The sequence below is a fragment of the Xiphias gladius genome, chromosome 24, assembly GCF_016859285.1.
Source record: "Xiphias gladius isolate SHS-SW01 ecotype Sanya breed wild chromosome 24, ASM1685928v1, whole genome shotgun sequence".
In the NCBI taxonomy this organism is placed as follows: domain Eukaryota; kingdom Metazoa; phylum Chordata; class Actinopteri; order Istiophoriformes; family Xiphiidae; genus Xiphias; species Xiphias gladius.
The window spans coordinates 15,241,126-15,260,858 of NC_053423.1; the positions used below are offsets into that span (position 1 = coordinate 15,241,126).

Below are 19,733 nucleotides of genomic sequence, written 5' to 3' on the forward strand. Positions count from 1 at the left end.
ACAGATTACATACAATATGGATGTAATGTTTAATTCATTGTTAATGTGTCTAAATGAAGGGGGGTTGGACGAGTCACATACAGTACAATAATCATAATGAGAACACAGTCAAGTCGATTATTTATGTATTTTAATAAGGACCTAGGTTTCAATAAATTATATAATACCCCTAATTAAAACATTTTATCAACTTAATTAAGAAAAGTCTCCCTTTGAGAGTTGCAGTGGAAATTGTTAGGACAATTACGTATGTATTAGCTCATAATTTTTCCAGATATGCCAGGCTTTGCAATTGAGACATGGGGTACTTTGTTCTTGATATGAATTCACCAATTTAAAAACAAGGAATTTAAGATCACATCTATGTTTTCAAAAACTTTTGGGGGAACCAGAAATGCCACTAGGCCAGCTTTGATGCAGGGGTCACTGACCAAATATTAAAACTAGAATGTAAGGAAATTTGTAATCTAAGGTCCTATGCAATATTGCTGTCTTTTAGACATTGGGCTCACAGTGTGTGTGTGAGTGTGTGTGTGTGTGTGTGTGTGTGTGTGTGTGTGTGTGTGTGAGGACATTTTGACCAGTCCTCACACTAAAAGGGCTGTTTGAGTGTGAAGTCTTGGTTTTAGGGTTCAGGTTGGAATTAGGTTTAGGTTAGGGTTAGGTTAAGAGGCCAGGGAATTCATTATTATCAATGAGTGTCCTAACAACTAACGTTAAACAATTGTTTGTGTTTGTGTTTGTTTGTGTGTGTGTGTGTGTGTGTGTGTGTGTGTGTGTGTGTGTGTGTGTGTGTGTGTGTGTGTGTGTGTGTGTGTGTGTGTGTGTGTGTGTGTGTGTGTGTGTTCATCTTGCTTTCAAAACTGGAAAGGCGCAGAGAGTACAAACAAGACCAGCCCCATTCATCATATCCGTCCACTCCCCCAAGATCATGAAGTGGGTGGACAGCTGAGTTGAGTCCCACCCAAAGTTCAAAACACTGTGTTTGTCACAGTCAGTAATTCCAACTTCCAAACAGAGTCAATAAATGATCAGGGGTGGACTGAGAGGAATTGTTATTTCACAGTGCTTGATTCTGTGTTTAACATGAAAGTCATTTAATAATATGATTCATCAGCAAAATGGACGTCCCTCACACATGCCTGCTTGCTGTGCTGTCAACAGGCCGAGTAGGAACGTGGCTCTAGATCATAAATTAATCAAGGGAGGTGCCCTTTATTTGTTTATGAAAACCTACCGCTGGAAAAATACCACGTTTGCATCTTGATTAAAGAAACAGACGTAGCCCTGATTTGGGGGACAAGTGGCATCATGTTGAATGTTGGTCATAATTTGCAAAACTGTCATCACTGACTGTAAAATGTTCATACATTTTTAGAATTTATGCCTATGATTGTCTGTTTTGTAATAGTGTCCCAAAAGGAAAAATAAGAGCCTACTTTAGAGACATTAAACAGTAATTTGAACAATCCTAAAAAGAAAACACAGGGCATTTTGTTACATTTATGACACCGGAAAAAAAAAAAACAGATCACACTTGTGTATCTGGTGTGTGTGTATTGTGTGTGTGTGATCCATGTTAATCACTCACATAATTACCATTTTCTTGTTAATGGTTCTGACCTTTCAATCACCATTTTGCCCTGTGTCTGTGTGCATGTGTTTGTGTGTGTGAAGGAGACAAGTGAGAGAAGGAAAGAGAAAGAGAAAAAAAAGAAGAGAGAATGAGACAGCAGAGGTAATTTTGCTTAACTAGTGGGGCGACTGTAAGTATGCAGACCATAAATCTTCCCCACACACAGACACATGCGCACACACAAACCTGTGCACGTGAAAGCATTAGTGCACACACTCACATAGCACATACACTCATTTCCTGTTATCTCAGATAAGCAGGAAATCCTAATCAACCAATAAGAGCATAGATGGCATCTTTCCCTTTCTCTCTCCCTCTATCTGTTCTCTCTCTCTTTCTCCCCATGGGAATCACAGGAGAAATAACAAAAAATGTGAAAAATCTCATGGTCTCCCTTCTCTACTCTATTCTTTTCTTCTGCTCCCTTGTTTAATTAACTCTGTATGGCAATTTGAGCACTAAAAGCTACTAGATTGTCTGAGAAAGGTTGATTATCGCAGCTGGCTGATTAGAAATTATGCCCGTTGAACCAAAAGAACATGGTTCATGCCCCACGAGGAGAGAATTGCTTTTCAGCAACCTACCAAGTATTAAGAGGACTCATTTCATCTCTCCATGACCCAAATCCTTTTTCCTCAACTGAACCAAACCAGATTTCCTGACCTTACCCTGCGTCAGCGGTAGTTGCCTCACACATGCCAGATGTAATTAAAGAAATCCTTTTCCCATCAACAGTGGAAGCTCCTGTCTAATGTTGACAGTGCAATTCAAGATAAAAGATTCTCCTGAGGTGACAGTGAATAGTCAGGCTGTAATTTGGTGACAATGTGAAATGCAAAACAGATTTGTATTCACTCTTTTCTGTTGTGCTTGATAGGTGTTTCTAGTTTTTGTGTTCCTGAACTGTTCCTGAAAACTGGCACGTTTTAAGACCAAGATCATCTAACTTTATTTTAAAGCCGCTTAAATGTGATTATAAATCTTCAAGTTCTTCTAAATAACATTCTTTTTGTTTTAAAAACATCCTTAGGTATTAATTGAGATTATAACACTCAGCATTGCTAATCTGTTACATCAGGACTGTTTAAGTAGAAACCACTACAAGTGTTGTCATAATTTGATTCAAATATTGTTAAACTCAGATTGGTGCATGGAAATACATGATCACTTTATTTAAACTAAGCTCCACCAACTTAAAATCAGTGAGAAAAGCACGGACAAAAACACAAAACCAGAAAGTGAAACAAACAAAACTGTTCTAACTTTAAAAGAATATATTACTGTGTGTATTATCACTGCCTTTAAACTATCAAAGCAAAGGCTGCAGTTGAGTCTTACTATGTGTTGGCACTAGCATGTGCCCTGCAAATTAACTTCTTTGTGGTATATTATGCTGATCTTTGCATCTTTTGGAGCACAGAGCTCGTACCTGTTCCAGATGCAGAACTTTCCTCACCAAATTGGCCAAGGCTGGTGTGTGAGAAAAAGCGCAGCTGCCTTGAAGAAGAGGGGCCACCACACGGTCCTCATATGTGAACCTTCCCTTGGTTTCATGTTGGATATTCTTGAATCCAACAATTAGTTCCAGTTGGATGTGAACATCCACAGGATCCAAAAATGAAAGTAAGTCCCTCATTTACAGTTAATTGCTTATTTCTGTATCTTCCACAGAATGACATGTGAGCAATACAGACAAGCCTTATTTCAAAGATCCAACCCAGCAGCTAATCTTTAAACACCTGTGTTGATTCATGTTGTGACTGGATACAGTTTTGACTATAACAAGTTGTTTTTAGTCAGCAGATGTAAATGTTATCATATACCTCATGTAAAAATATCATTCAAAGTCTAATTATTCTGTGTGAATAAACAAGAAGAAAAATTCCTTCACGTTAATAAAACAGAAAAGGCTACTTAGATCTAGAGTTGGGAGAAGTGACAAGGACCAACTTGTGCAGCAACATCTGCTAAAATTCCAGTATCAACTTAATCTCCATAAGTGTTTTGCTATGTGAAAATCAAACATTTCAATAGATAGCACTCTCACATTTCACAGTGAATTGAATAACTTAACAATGATTTAAATGCAGGGTTAAAAGAACATGGTTAATGTGAACAAGGTCACTGACAGATGCTATTAGGCACAATTGATTGACTGATAAAATCATAAGGCAAGGAGAGTTTAATAGCTTATCTGAAATGAGTTTCTTTCTGGCTATTGTGTTTCTTGCAAGAAGAGCTCAATAAAATAGCTCAATAACTAAGGGAAACCATAGGGGCAATGATTGAGTCTTTGCAATTTGTGCACTAGAGCAAGACAGCACCCTGTTGCTATACAACGTTGTTTGTTTAGTTGCAATAGTAATGCTCAAGAGAATCAAGCACAGCAATGATAACATCTTGTCTATGTGTGTTGAAACAACAAGCATTTATGTTGGTATTAAACAGTATGTGCTTTTGCAGTATGTGTATTCACACCAAACCTCTCTCAAATTATTTGATTCATTCATATCTGTTAGAACCAGCATGCACATCTGGTTTCTTTTGTTTTACAGTTTGTTTTTTTTAAATTCATGATCCCTAATGTTTCATCATGTTGACATATCTGCTTAATATAGCTCATCAATTATTGGCAAAAACACAGAGGAGTATCTTCTCATAGCTTCAGCTTAAAGAAGCAAAAACTGGCTGTATATCAATGGTAACCTAATAATAAGGTGTTTGTGCCTTGCTACTTTTTCATGGAGATTAGAGGATGTTGATCACAAATCATCTACTGTGAAAGTGGTCCTAAATAAAATTTGGTTTTAATTTGTCTTAACAGCCTACTGCCATTACATAATGACAAGTTTTTCAAATTTGTATGATTTAGGTGCTGCTCGACAATTTGAACACAAGAAATAAAAAGAGTCATCTTTTTTTTTTTTTTAAAATCACTGGTCCTACCTGGTCCTGAAGTTTGCAGGATGGGGATGTCCATCATACAAGGACAGGAAGTCATATTCTTCTTCTATGGCAAATGACAAGAAGATGAGCTGGATTCTACTTCCTTCCTCCCCAACAATGACCCAGGTGCAGTTTGCTCCATTGGGATAGCCATAGGGAAAACCTGGCGATTCTATACTGCCATTTCGGCCTTTCAGTGTGCCGCCACATGTGTAGATAAAACCTTAAAGAGAGAAAAGAGAGAACATTTTATTTATTTCAACATAGTTTTATCAATATACTTACAATAGGAAAATATAGAAATGGTTGCAAACAACATCTGTTGTGTTGTAGACAAGAGGAGAGGGAGACAAAAGAGAACAAAAAGGAAAGAAGGGAGAGAGAAATTATATTAAAAGCTTAGAGTTTAAAGTACACAAAACACAACAGCACAGATAATGACAGAATATTAAAATGACACAGTAGGTAGCATTAGTCAGCATGTGTTTTAGCAGTGTGTGCTGTGTGTGACAGATGGTTTTATTGTAGTTTTAACAGAGACTGAGTAGCAACTTTAGTGTATGTTCATATAAAGAAACAGGAAAAGGGGACCACTAGTTAGACAAAAGCACACACACACAAACACAAACACACACACACACACACACACACACACACACACACACACACACACTGTATCCTTCTGAACTCAACAGCACTACATGGTACAACAAGTACTATTTTTACTCAACTTTTATTGAATTAATGGAATGAATAGTGCTGACCTGCTGGCCAAGTCCAATACTGGTGGTCCACTAGTCATTATTTGTTTTAGAGGCAACTGGGCTGAAAAGTGCCAGTCTGGTACTGAAACATATTATTGCCTTACATCAATGTAGGAATAAGGCACGAGTCAGCCCCTGTGATACTAAGTAGGTTAGCTTTTGTCATGGTTTTCAGTTTCAGTCTGCTCATTCATCCCATCATTCATTCAGTCCAGTTGTTTGTGCATATATTTTCTAATTCGGCTGTCATTTCAGATCCTGACACTCTCACCTGCTTGCCTTTCCCACCAGTAGAATCACCTGGCCTGCTCCTCCTCCCCACTCACCTGCTTACCTGGTCCCCATTCCCTCATTTGCTCCCTAGTATATATACCAGTCGGTTTCCAGTTACTCTCTGTCAGATGGTTTTTTGTCATGTGTCTTAGCTTCCAGCACTCCGTCCTTTGCCTGCCTGTTTTGATCCTGGCTGGACCTTGCCTGTGTTTGATGCTGATGTACAATTACATATTAATGGAATATATAATGTATCCAGAGCGAAAACTGTTTAATCGAGTATTTGTCAGAACGCCTTACAGTTTCCCATTTCTATAGTTTATAGTGCTAGGAATATAATCTTTTCGCTGTCCTCCCCCACACCAAGGACACAGGGAAGCGTCTGTTTCAGAACAGCACTTGAGAGCTGGTATTCATATTCAGCATGGGGTGCTTGAACCTAGGCCCCCTGACTGACTGGAAACTCAGTTGCCACTGAGCTACCCTTCCACCTGACTTAATAGGTGAAATCAATAAGACACCAGCGATCTCCTGGATCCACCCTCTGTGCCTCAGCATGATCAAAAACTGGCTATTTCTTTGTTTTTGCAAATCAATTGCTGACATGTCAAAATACACAACAACAATATGTCTAGGTCAGCCAGCTTTCACAAAGCCTTTGAACATGACTCAGTAATTTATAAATGAAGGACATAACCATTTGGTTGTTTTTTTAAAGATATACATCTACACTCATTATGTCTATTCCGATGAGAAAATGATAGATGATACAAATGCAAATTCTTGCACACATTATGCAGCATCAAAGACAGTTAATGATTTTTTTTAGGGGTGGGAGAGGGTAAATACTATTAGATCTTAATGAGTTACTGTAGGCTTTTCATTATGGCTCTGTGTATGAGGTGGCAAGCTGGTAGGAGGAGAGGCATAGATGCAAAACTAACAACTACATCAACTGCAACAGACATTATGTTGACTTTTCTCTCTGCACAACACAGCAGCCCAAAATACATTTCACCACCTCTACTGTTGCTGATTCGAAGGTAAGGGGATTATATTCATTATTTTCTATACCAGGTGCATTATCGGCCTTACAACTTGGCCACTTATTCAGCGAAAAAGGAGACTGAGTTTAAAATGATAATTCATTTTCTAAAGTTTGTTAATAATCATCTTAAACCATATCTAGTTTAGATTAACCATAAAAGTAAAGTGGTTACAAAGCATCAAGTATTGGTGCGATGTAGTGCACAATATTGTAACCTGCATGCTAGTTTAAAATGGTGGATAAACTGTTCACTGTACGTTTACGGTATTCCAGTATTAACAATAATCAGAAGCAGTAATTATAATAGTGTGGTTTCTGTGGCCATGCTATAATGATATGGTGATCCAATATTTGTGAAGAGATTGTTAATGTGGATAAGATGGCAAGGGTGTTGAGTGTGTTTTTATCCTTTGTACTACCTTTCACAAGGCTGCTTATACTGATAAACTAGAAGAGAAGCTAATTCTGCTGCTGTACTTATTCTAAATCTCTCTGGGTTGCAGCGCCTGCTAAATGCCTAAATTGTAAAATGTAAATGTAATTGATCTCCTTGGACTTCATGGTCCACATCAGAATCATTATCTTCTCCCTTTGATCTTAATGATCGTTTTTCTATCAAACACACCACAGGTGTTAGATGAAAACCTTAGAGTGTCCAGGAGAGAAGTCAGTCCAGAGCATTTTTTGCGATCCCCAATGGAGAAACTCTTCACTTCTTCCACTCCACATGGGACTCAGACTGCAGAATCAGCTTACAGAGCAGAAAGCCTTAGAGCTGGCGGGGGTTTAGTGTCATACTGCTCAAGGACACTACAGCAGAGAAGAAACTTGCTGTTATATTGGGCTTGATCCTATGTCTTCTTGCCGGGGGATGGTGTTGTTAATCGCTATACATCTACGCCTGTTGGTTTTTTTGCATTTGGTATTCTCTTGTCCAATGTAGCTGGGTGTTTTTACCTGTTTTATTATCATACATAATATGATATGTATGTACATAATATGTAATTCAGCTCCTCAGTTTTATATTACTGGAAATTTAAAAAAGAGGGAATAAAAAAGCTCTAAAATAGCATTTGATGCTGCAGCAGTATGCCTATGGTGTATTATTTGAAGTTTAAATTAAAGTGTTTAGTAGAAAATTGCTCTTACTGTGTGTTTAAAGTCCTTGAACTCCTAGGCCTTAATTGATCTCCTCTGAGTGCAAAACTCAAATCAGGATGATCATCCCCCTGCCTTTCATGTTTATGAGCCTTTTTATTTACCATGGCAGCCAGGGCCACAGGGACAGCAGGGTGATCCTGCTGGATGCTTTTCCAACCAATTATCCCAGACAGAACCCCAACCAAAAACTGTGTGCCTCTACATATATGTGTGTGTGTGCAGCAGAGCCGAAATGAGTTTTGAAGTGGGGTGGGCATCCAGCTATGGATAACATAATAGGCTAGTGAACTTTTTCATGTCAACTTCCTTTCAATCTCAACCTAGTGTACCGTTTTTGTACAGCTAAAATGTGGTAAGAAATGCATTCCTTCTTCTCATCAGGGTACTTCCAGATCAAAATATTTTGTTGTTTTTTTTAGTTCAGTGGTCCAACAACAAGCGCTGAGAGCACTAGGCCTTCTACAGTGCGCAGCGAGCTCTGCTGAGAAACACTTTGTGTGCGTTCTCACATTAGAAATTAAGGACAAGGGTGTATCCTGGCTCCTATTGATACCGACCCTTATCTTTTTCACTCGGAGAACTGTCACACTCGAGATGTGCAGTTAGGCAAACAAAAACATACATGTCACACAATAAAATTTAATGGGATGTCAGATCAGTTTGATTTCATTTGAATTACACAGTGGATGATTATGTTTGGATTTTTATCGCCAAACACCCTGTGTTTGTCCGACCTTCATTTAACCAGACAATTCCAAGACCATCACAGTGATGGATGAAATGACCAATGGCAGTCTGAGCTGTAATTAAGGGCTGGTATCTCTGTCCCTTCAAAACCAATCACATTTGAGATGTTGAGGAACCGGGAGTAACAGGCAGAGCCATGTGAGAGACACCAAGCAAAGACGGTACACGTACTGTATATGCACACACATACACCTACAAAACTAACATATACTATATACAAGAACTGACATAAAAATTCCCAACATACACTTTTTGTTTGTTTCAATTTGCCTAAAAGAAAACAAAGGACTAGAATTGCCTCTGGCAGCCATGCCTGCTTTTTTCTTTAAGACACTGCAGAAAAAAGATTGCGCACAGCACACTGTCATCTTGGCCCAGTTCAGAAATTGAGGATCCATGTGGTTCCCAAAAGGAGTTAAATTTCATGATCAAATTTAAGTGGGATTTAGGTTCTAGAAAGCAGTGGTTCACCTGAGGACACCAAATATTCACACATTCAAAGAAATAGGCAGACCTATCAGAACCTCTATCCAGAGTATTTCATTTTTAATAAACAATGTGATGGAATTACCCCTGCATGTCCATGATAGCACTCAAGTTTTGAATAAAATCACTGATATTTCAGATATTGGTTCATGGATTATAGCCACTATGGATATGGAATCTTTGTATAACATTGTTCATGATGAAGGCATCGAGGCTTTGAGATATTTGGTGCCTCAAAGGATTTGACTATCAAACTGACAGAGAAGGAGGACCCAAGGACCCAAAGCAAGCGACGGATCATTTAAAGGAGATATACCCCCAGGCTAACCCAGGAGGCGGGGGGGCAATGAGCAACCCAGCCAGACAGATTCAAAGTTATCAACCAACAGCAATGGACAATGGTGACGAGAAGAGGGTGCTTCTGCGGAAAGATCTGCAAAAATGAGAGATGCCTAAAGATCCCCCTGTCAAAGATGAAATGCAAGGAGTGATTGCAAGCACCACGTTGCACATCATTCGGCATCAAAGGTGAGAGGAGGAGGGGACATCTACAACAGCACAGAGCCTGCAGAGAAAGCTTCTTGGTGGCTCTAGATTAAGAGAGCAGATCCGTGAGACAGTGCTGCTAGGGCACAAAATGAGGCTTTATCAACCTCAGCTGGGTCACCTGAGTGAGGGTGTATGATGTTCGAAGGACCCAAAGCACCAGATGACCTCAGGTAACATCACTGATGATGTGCTTTAGCTTAGAATCAGAAGAGGTTTAACTAAAACTGAATGGACACCTTCAGAGTGTACTTTATTGAGAAGGAAAAGGCACTACTGAGTGCATGAACCTTACTATATAATTGCTTTTCTACTACCAACTTGCTTCAGATGATATCTTAATGATGTACTGTAATTTTTCTGTTTCTGAAGAGAAGCAACTGATTTTTTTATATGTGAATATTGTTATCAAGGATCCTAAATTTATTGGGTTTAAAGCATTTTAAGGAATGAACAAAAAATCTGTAGGAAAACAATGGATTGGAAGGAATGCATGTCAATATTTCCTTCAGCCAAATACTCAGACTTATTGATGCATATGTGACTGCAATCAACATTTTCTAACCCAGTCTGTGGACATGCAGTAGTGCCTCAATCAGAAGGTACAAGATTCAGGATTAAGCTCACGCTACAGCCTTATTACTTGAGAAAGAAAATGAACTGTTCTTCCAGAAAAAGACAGGAACACACACAAAAGCTTTATTTTGTCACACGTTACAGTAGACAGGCTGCAAATTAGCCATACTATAAAGTGCAATTTGAACTTTATTTGGCGTGATGGTGCACTAAGTGAGGCGTTTACTGAACTCCCAGGGGTGACTTCTGGTTATGCACCCACAGTTAAACTAGTTCTTAACAGCTCCTAAACAGAAAATATGGCTTTAATGATCCAAGGATAATTTTTATGTGGGAATGGTACCTACCATAGGGATATGGTGAAAAGTAACATCATATTCTGAACAACAAAAATCCATCCTATTGCAGGTCTTTAAAACAGTAACACCAACCATGTTGTTTGCAGCCGTGAATGTCCCTGTGATTATTTTTATATGAAGTTGGTCGAACCAAGATAAGACTGAGGGACAGGGTATGAGCAATGCCATACACACAGTGAGGGCTGCTATTACTACTACTACTGCTACCATTGTACCTGACTGCCCACATGGAAGTGACTGAATCAAATACCGCAATCAAATACCTGGAGGTTTGTGTATTGTTTGTGACTGTTAGATTGTTTAAAACAAAATAAAACAAAACAAAACAGAAAACAAAACAAAACAAATGTTCATCTTCGGGAATCAACCTTTAAATCTGAATCACCAACTTAGTGGTCATACTTTATTAGGATCTAAGTTTTTATTTCATATTCTGTTGTATTGCATGTCCATGTTGTCCTTAGTGGTGTCCTTAGTATTCCACAATGTGAGTGTTTTTTTTTTTTAAACTATCCCTCCAGTTGTCAAAGTATGTTTTTGAATGTAGTGAATTCAACCTTGACATAAGTGTGTGAAATCAGGTCATTACTTCACAAATTGTTGTTCATAAAGTAATGACAAAAGAACAACATGTAGTTGCAGTTATATGGCAAAAGTAAGGCAAACGTAAGACATGCATTAGCACCAACAGGTGGTTAAATCTCACACTCAGTTTCAAAATGTTAATTTCAGTAAAACAAAATCAAACCTTGCACTGGCTTGACAAATAATGTCTAAAATTTTTGACTTTAAATAATTTGTCTCGGTTCTTTATATTTCCGTCTACTGAGGAAGTGATTTTAAAGTAAGAAATGCTGAAGCAGTAATTCAGTCCTTGCACGTAGAATTCCCTTTCAACAACACATCTTAAACTACTTCCTAACCATTTCAAACATTTGTTAGCCTGTCTTTTACATTTTTGTTGTTTCTCTACTTGTAATTAACTGGTAAGCAACAGCTTAAACCCCATTAAGCTATTAGAAATGAACCCTGCATTTTGTAGCCTACAGTCCACACAAGAAAACATTATATGACTTTGGAGTCCATCACAATTTTATTTTAACAGATTGCATGATGTCTTAGTCTAAATTAAGTAACTCATTAAGTTGAAAGCTACCCCCTACAGGGTAGGGTGAATACAGAGTGAAACAGGGACAGAGGGACAGAGATGGAAAGCAGAATAAACAGAAAGAAAAGGACAGATCTCCCCTCGTTCATCATTGTACGAAGAATGAAGGGATGATTTAAAACTCATCACTCAGAGGGACAGAGGCGAGAGAGTTTAGGAGGAAAGGAAGAAGAGAGAGAGAGAGGGGGAGAGATAGGAGGGAGAGAGAGAGAGAGAGAAATTTAGTAAGTGAGAGGAGAGAGTAAAAGGAGGAGAGAGGTAAGACAGACAGAGGAGAGAGAGAGGGAATCAGGGAGAAGGAGACAGGGTAAAAGAGAGACTAATTATGCTGACTACCAGACCGAAACTGACAGCCCTTCTGCACTCACACACACACACACACACACACACACACACACACACACACACACACACACACACACACACACACACACACACACACACAAGCACACGGTCACAGAAATACAGGCATATTTTTACACACATACACACAGAGAGGTCCACACAGCAACACACAATCACCTGTACACACTACAATAGAAAGACAAAAATGCCCACAGATTCAAACCTTTCACTCATTCTACCGTTCTCTTAGTTCACCATTCTTAACTTATTATTCTCTCCTGCTTTCTCTTACTGTACTGTACTGTGTACATGGAGTGGAGTGGTTTGAGGGTACATTTTGATACTGTTTATTGCCATTAAACCGGGTCACCAAGTCGACCACAGCTGCCACCCTCCACAAAGAACATAGCTACAAATTTTTAAAGCCACCTATCAAGTCTGCAGGGCGTGTGTGTTTAATACGAAAAGATTTTGGGTGGGGTTTCGTTTAAAGTAAGGCAATTTCCCCCAAAGACTTAAACAGAGATGCTAATTGGCAAACAGTAAAAGATTTGTGGTTGGACTGGGAAGCTCCCAGGTGTGAATATATGCAATGGTACTAATGAGGATAAGGGTTTAGCTGGAAAAGAGCATGCGTGCTCAGCAAAACCTTGCCTGGATAAAAGAAGCTTAAAGACAAAGAAGAAAATCTGCTTCTTGAATTGAGTGGATTTAATGAACCCGGGTCTGCCATATAGGCTTGATCTCTTTCCTCAAAGCAATATCTCATCTTGAATGTCTAAGATAGTATACCGCAGAAAAAAAACACAAGCTTAACAAGTGGCTTATGTTGGCAATTGTCACACCACTTTCAAGACAGTCCAATTTTGACTGTACAGCTTGTTATAGACACAAGTGATTAAAAATGTAACTTTAAAGAGCACATCATCAAACGCTTGTGTAACCACTGCTTCTACACAACAAGAGTCCCTGGACCTGTGTGGAGTTTGTCCCCCTTCACAGTCCAAAAACAAGCAAGGTGCACTGGATGCTCTGAATTGCCAGTGGGTGTGGATGTGAGAGTGTGTCTGTGTTTGCCCTGTGATGTAAGCTGGTGTCCTGTTCAGGATATTTTACAGCCTGCATTAGGACGCAGTGAATCTTGTTTTTTCAATTTCTCATGGTCGATAAATGCAGGCCAACATCGGGTTCAATTATACCACTATGCAGGTGCAGCAGGGGAGCTGCCAAAGAGGGCTGTAGCAATAAAATGCAGGTTAGTCAGACAAAATAGGTAGCCAAACACACACAAGCAGGTAGGTACCTGCTAGCTCGTACCCTGTAGCACTGTGCAAGTTTTACCTTACAAGCATCAGGATGGAGAAAAAAATATCCGCTGCCATTAAAACACCTGGGCCCCTTTGTTTTCTGATGCAGCACTATATGCCCTTAGCCAGAGGGCTAATACATGCTGACAGACTACAGCCTTCCTCAAACCTTCGAAGACACTGACTAAAACATCTATATAATCTATCTATCTATAATATATAAATGAATAAAAATCTGCCATTGTCATACAGTAAGATAATTTGACTTGACACATCCTGAAGAATAAAATGATGATTCTGAAAGGGTGAAATCAATTACTAAGCTTGTCTTTTTCCACAGGAAAACCTATGATGACTATATCCATTTTTACATGGTGGTGACTGCTTAATGAGGAAGCGGTGAAATTACCCTATTCTTCATTTAAATTGGACCCGTGGTGCCCCCTCAAGGTTGCTGGGTGTCCCCAGTTCCTACTTGGGGGGCTAGCAATGGCTCCATATGACACATATCTTTGTGGGTGTGCACACATTCTGTAATGTAGTAATAAAAAATATTACTCTTATCCTCAGCAGTATAGTGATATTGCACAAGTCCAACTCTGAAAAAAAAAGCACTTTAAATTCTCTTCCATCTCTCTGCCTCGCTCTCTGTGTCTCCCTCATTCTGTTTGTCCATCTCTCTTTCATTTTGCTGCCTCTTGCCCTTCCTCTCTCTCCGTCTCTGCCTCTCACTGGGGACCTCAGTGATACCAGATTCACTTAAAGAGCTATTCCGTCTAATCTCACAGCCTCTCATTTATGATTAAAGAATGGCTTTCCCAGTGGAGCAGACTGACCAATCAAATCATTCCAGACAGACAAACCATCCAATCATTATTCAGACCACAGCAGCTGAAGCTCAAGGATGAGATGTGTGTTTGTATTTGCACATACGCATGTATGTGCTTGAATGCAGTGTTAGTTAATTTAAATTATTTGTGCATGTCTCTGGAAAATGATTGTATCTATTAATTTTTCTTGAGGGGGCTTTGGGAGTGAAAAAAAAGAAATAAGGAGGAAATGCAGAGGAAGGGGGGTGTGACACAGTGACAGAAAGGTAGACAAACCAAAAGCAAAAAATAGCGGAATAGCAGTGGCAGACAGGGAGAGAAAGAAGAGCTAGCGAAGGCAAAAATGCAACAGAGAGAGACAGAGCAAGAGAATAAGCATGTTTGAAATGTCCCATTGGTCCCTGTTGTCAGGAACGCTTGTCAGCCAAGAATTAGACTGCTCCATGCTGCCACTGACACTGACAGTCAGCCTGCGGTCTAGACTATACCCTGGAGTGGTTGAGGCTAAATAAGGGAAATGCCTAGAGAGAGACAGAGGGAACACACCGGGCTGAAAATCAATTTATAACACTGTCAGTCAGAGGCAGGAGGGGACGATGGGATCGAGATAAAGAGAGAGAAAACGAACAAGAGCAACAGGGAAACCAAGGGCGAGAAAGAGGGACACACGTAAAAGGAAAAGACAAAGACAAGATTTGAGAAAACAGTATACAAATGGGACTGATGGAAAAGATGAAACCGATGGGACTCTTTGTTGTGTTGAGGAAATCAGATAGGAAGAGGAGGGGAAGTGGTGAAGACGCGGCAGACTGAAAGAAAGGTAGGACAGACAGAGACATGCTACTCTGCAACAAACATTAAATAAAGCCACTGCAGTTGGCAGAGACTTTTCATTTAATAAACAACTGTTGAGAAAAAACTCCCTGATTAAGGACCCTGACAATGCTAACATCAAAACTAAAAGCATCCAGAACCATCATCGCCACAAAACATGGCTACGTGACTGGAGGCACTGGATTATTTTGTTCATTTTGACTGATCAACTGTGTCATGTTTAAGCCACTATTTAAATTCTCAGAGCACATTCTGTTAATTTTAATAATAATAAGATAACCTGTGATCACTTTTCATACTGTACTTGTGTCAGTTTTTAATCACTATACTATTGATCAAAATTGCCAGGTGGAGGAATAACAAACTGTATTTATAATTATTAGTCACTTACTTTAAAAAAATCTAAGATGGGGTTTGTTACCACTTTTTTTTATTGCTACGTTCATTATACAGCACAGCCCCCAGTGACTTGAAATGTGAGTTATTAAAGAAGACATTTTAATTATCCCAACTTGTCTCTAACCACAAAGGGACATATTTAGAATTTTAATAAAAGTGTCCAAAGAAGAACACTTTTAGTACCTCCCCGCTAGAGCAAAAATTACCAGAACAGGGATAGACATGAAATTCAAAGAGAAATTACCATCAGACTCCACTGTTGTAAAACATGATTTTTTTGGGAACTGGGAGGCTAATTGGTAAAAATAAGATACTGGATCAGCATGGCAGCATGGTTTTGCCAACAGAAATTGTGTTTTAATTATGTTGAGTTGAACATGTACAAAAACTACACAGTAGATAGGTATTAAATTAATTTGTGCAGTTGTGTCAATTTCATGTTTTTGGCTCCTTTGTGATTAACAATCGACATTTAATACACAGAATGCAACTAAGGTATTCTACAGCTATTTGTTTAAAAACTTATAATTCATGTTTCAGTCATTCACGCACTGTTGTGTTGTATCAGTCAGTGTCGATACAGAACTACACTCATTCAACACTAGTTTAGGTGAGGCCGATCGGTGCGGAAAGAGAATGTGTGGAGGAAGATGAGTCTGTGGATGCCAAGATTTACTGTTGAACCTCGTGGGGCAGCTGTGAGTTTAATTCCTCAAAAAAATACATGGGATGGGCCTTTGTAAATCAATGGCACCCTCAGTTATCTGTTGGCTCTAAAACTTAAACCAGCTTGCTGCAGTATGTGGGCATCCATTGTAGTTTAATAGCACAAAACATGGTTATATTATATCCCTTGTAGTTGTAAAGCAAAGGCAACACTTTGTAACAGCTATTACACAAAAGACTTAAACAGACAGAGATTCTTGTTTATAAAATAAATCAGGAAAATACAGAATGTCGTGCTGAATAATTCTTCTTTAACAGTCAATCAAGTGTTTTACGGCAATGACATGCTCTTCATCATTTTACTCAAGAAGACCAATCTCTTTATCAGACTCAAGACTGCACATATAAGGGTTCTGTAGCCCACAAATGTATTCAAATGAAAATGGAAAACATTAGTATTCCATGTTGTTGGTGAGTTGTAGAAACAGATTTACTGTTGAAGCCATTTAAAATTCTGAGGGGCTTTTATACCCTCCTAGGAACATGTAAGTGCTATAAATTATACCGCACCATTTGCATTCATTGTTACTTTCATCTTAATGCTATTTCACCTTAATGCTTTTTTCACTTTAAATGTGATTAGGCTTTCAAAGTCAAAGCACCTATCCTCAGTTAGCTTGTTCCTTTAGTGTTCCTTTCAGCCGTTCTTGGCCTGGTTGTATTTCATTCTTGAGTTTTGTTATTTCGAGTATTTAATTGAACTAGAGTAATACTGTGCCTTCTGCTACCACTTCTTCTACTTATTACACTGAATAGTACACTAAAACTGCAGTGTAACAACATCAGCCAAGATAAATATCGCTGCTAGCATGATGATCAAAACAAACCTTAGTAGTACTACCAATACTTCTCTAATTAACAGTAGTATTGCTTCTTCACCTAGCCTCTTTGGACCAAATCAATAATAATTAGTATTATATACTGGCGTTGTTGTTATTTCCAAAGAAGGTGTTTTCATTCTTAGAATTATTAGTGTAAGTTCCTGTTTTACTGCGAGGACGTCATCATCTTCAGTCAAGGCATTCTTTTCTGTCGGAGAGTCAACTGAGGAAGAACATCACTTTTTCCCTTTACAACATTCTGTGTTTGTGAAGTTTTCTTTTGTGAAGTTTTAAATTCCACTGACCAGTGTTCTTTCTAGACCTGCTTTTCTTCCTTATCTTCCATCATAATGCAGTGGTTTTTCCAGAAATCCTTTATTTTTATTTATTTATCTATTTATTTTTTGGACTGCAATGAGTTGCCAAAGCAAAAATGTTATTTATCTGGCCAGGGACACAAAACACCTAACTGCTGTCTTTGCAAAATGGCGCTGTTAACTGCTGGTGAATGCCCTACTCTTTGTGTGGGCCTGCTGTGTATACAACACTGTTATACTATAACACATTTTTTGTTTAATATGCCATAGCCTATAGTATATGCAATACAAACTATATAACAAAATATTCTATTATATATTTTTTGTATATTTTTGGAACCTATGTTGTGTCTTGTGAGTTTTTCACCCAAATATAAAGTGCCATTTGTTGGGGTGTGTGCACGTGCAAAAGTGTAAGAGTTGACTGTGTGTGTGTGTGTGTGTGTTAGATCACTTGAACTACGGTATGTCAGCATCAGAAGTAGGAACAGTATTAGTAGAGCTTTGGAAATTCCTTATCAGAAGGTCTGTGCACATCACTCACATCAACCGATTCTGAGCATGCAGATGGTCGAACTAAAAGCATCAGTATGTTTCAAACAAAGTAATTGTTAGATTGTCTGAGCCCCCCTCTCCCCACATGTTTCAATGTCAGAATCGGGGAGCCTGCATCTGACAATTTTTGTTCCTTTTTCAAAACCATCAATCTAACAACCACTTTCTACAACAATTGGCCGGCTGTGTGGGGATGAAAAAGTAAACAGGATTCAAACTTCTCTCTCAGGGGCTCCTTTTCTCATTCTTCACACAACTACTACCATCGTTTCTCGTGTTTACAGCAGTGCATCACCATGAATACATTTTAGGAGAGAGTGTATGCCAATCATTACTTGAACAATTATTGTGTTTCCTCCCCCTCTACGATAGCAGGCCTGCTAGAAACAGTTTTGCCTTTAGATGTGGTCGGACAACACTTTGTATGAAATTGTTCATTCTAAGCTTACGCAGGCCTTTGGAGGCCACCTGACTCTCATAAGAGAGAAACTAGGACTCAACCTACTACTGCATGGAAAGTATTAAGTATTGTTTTTTGCAAATGACACACAACCATACAACAACATCTTCTCTGATCATGATGTCAAGTATACATACTGTAAATACTGCCTGTAATGACTATAATCACTTAAATCGATCGGAGGGTGTACTACATTTGGATATATGGCATTCTATATGTATTATATTCTCATCCTTTGGAACACAGAAGCATTATGCACAGAAAATTGTGGGTTAAAATATCCAAATTATAATAAATTACAATAATATCCCATAATATTTGCAGGGTATGTTTCTAGCAGCAGCATGCTGGCTTTAATGGCGGCTGGCTAAATGGCATTGCAAAACCAGGACGGGGAGAGAAGCAGTAAGCAGGGAGGACAGGAAGCGATGGGAATAAGCAAGCACTCACTTTCGCTAATAAATTTGAACAAATCTGCTTTCTATGAAAGTGGGTCACTGAGAGCAGGTGACGAATGCTAAGCAGAGGGCATTATTTTTGCAAATACAAGCTTTTGTGCGTGTCCCTGAACATTTGCAAAGAGGGAGTGAGAGAGAGTGAGCAACTACTTGGGTTTGTCACTGTAAGAATTTTAACTGTATTTACATAGTGAGAGTGGCTGTGTTTTTTAAAAGAGGAAGAGAAGAGCAAGTGAGAGAGAGAGATGGGAAGAAGGAGCAATATTGCAATGTCTACAGTAGATTACTGTTGATATCATCAATCAGCTTATCATCCTCAGTGCCTCAAATGAGTCCTCTCCCATTTATATACAGATACACAGACTTACAGGAAACATGTACTGCATTTACTTTAAAACCCTCACTGACTGGCAGATACTATGTAGCATCAGGGATTAATGAGACAGGGAGACATGGGGAGACAGCTGATGTCTTCGAGGGTTACTATTGATTTGTGTCTGCTGAGTGTCATCATCTCCAATCTGACTAATGAGGTCCTACACACACAAACACGCACAGCCTTCTCTGCCACTCCTCTTTCTTACAGTTAGGTTGCTGCAAGTCTGTTACCGTAGAGACATGGACCGAACTCCAACCAACTACTGCACTGGTACACTAACCTTCCCCATGTTTTCTCCACCTTCCTGGCTCATTCTCCTGTACATATTTTTCTCTTGCTGTCAATCTCTTTCTCCATCTATTGTTGTGTTTTGCCTGTTGGGTCCGCTGCCTCTTTCCCACTCCTCTTTTTCTTCCATCATGACATTTTTCTTCTTCACTCTCTCCATTTGTGTACAACAAAGTGATTAAATGATGTAAAAAAGATCACATGGGATATGTAATTGTGTCCTCTTTCCCCAGGTTTAATTTTTGCAGAAACTCCAAACACACATACAGAAAACACTCTTACTTTTTCTTACATTTTCTGTTTT

General features: G+C 38.9%; 1 protein-coding gene across 1 annotated transcript in view; it reads right to left on the reverse strand.

Annotated features, from left to right (window-relative positions):
* LOC120786433 (CUB and sushi domain-containing protein 3-like) overlaps nt 1-5,699 on the reverse strand; it is a 252,081-nt gene extending 246,382 nt beyond the window's left edge. Inside the window, exons 1-2 of the mRNA XM_040121879.1 lie at nt 5,681-5,699; nt 4,583-4,805 (exon numbers count right to left, since the gene is read on the reverse strand). Coding sequence (XP_039977813.1) covers nt 4,583-4,805; nt 5,681-5,699 — 242 coding nt within the window. The remainder of the gene's footprint in view (nt 1-4,582; nt 4,806-5,680) is intronic.
* Nucleotides 5,700-19,733: the final 14,034 nt, after the last annotated feature.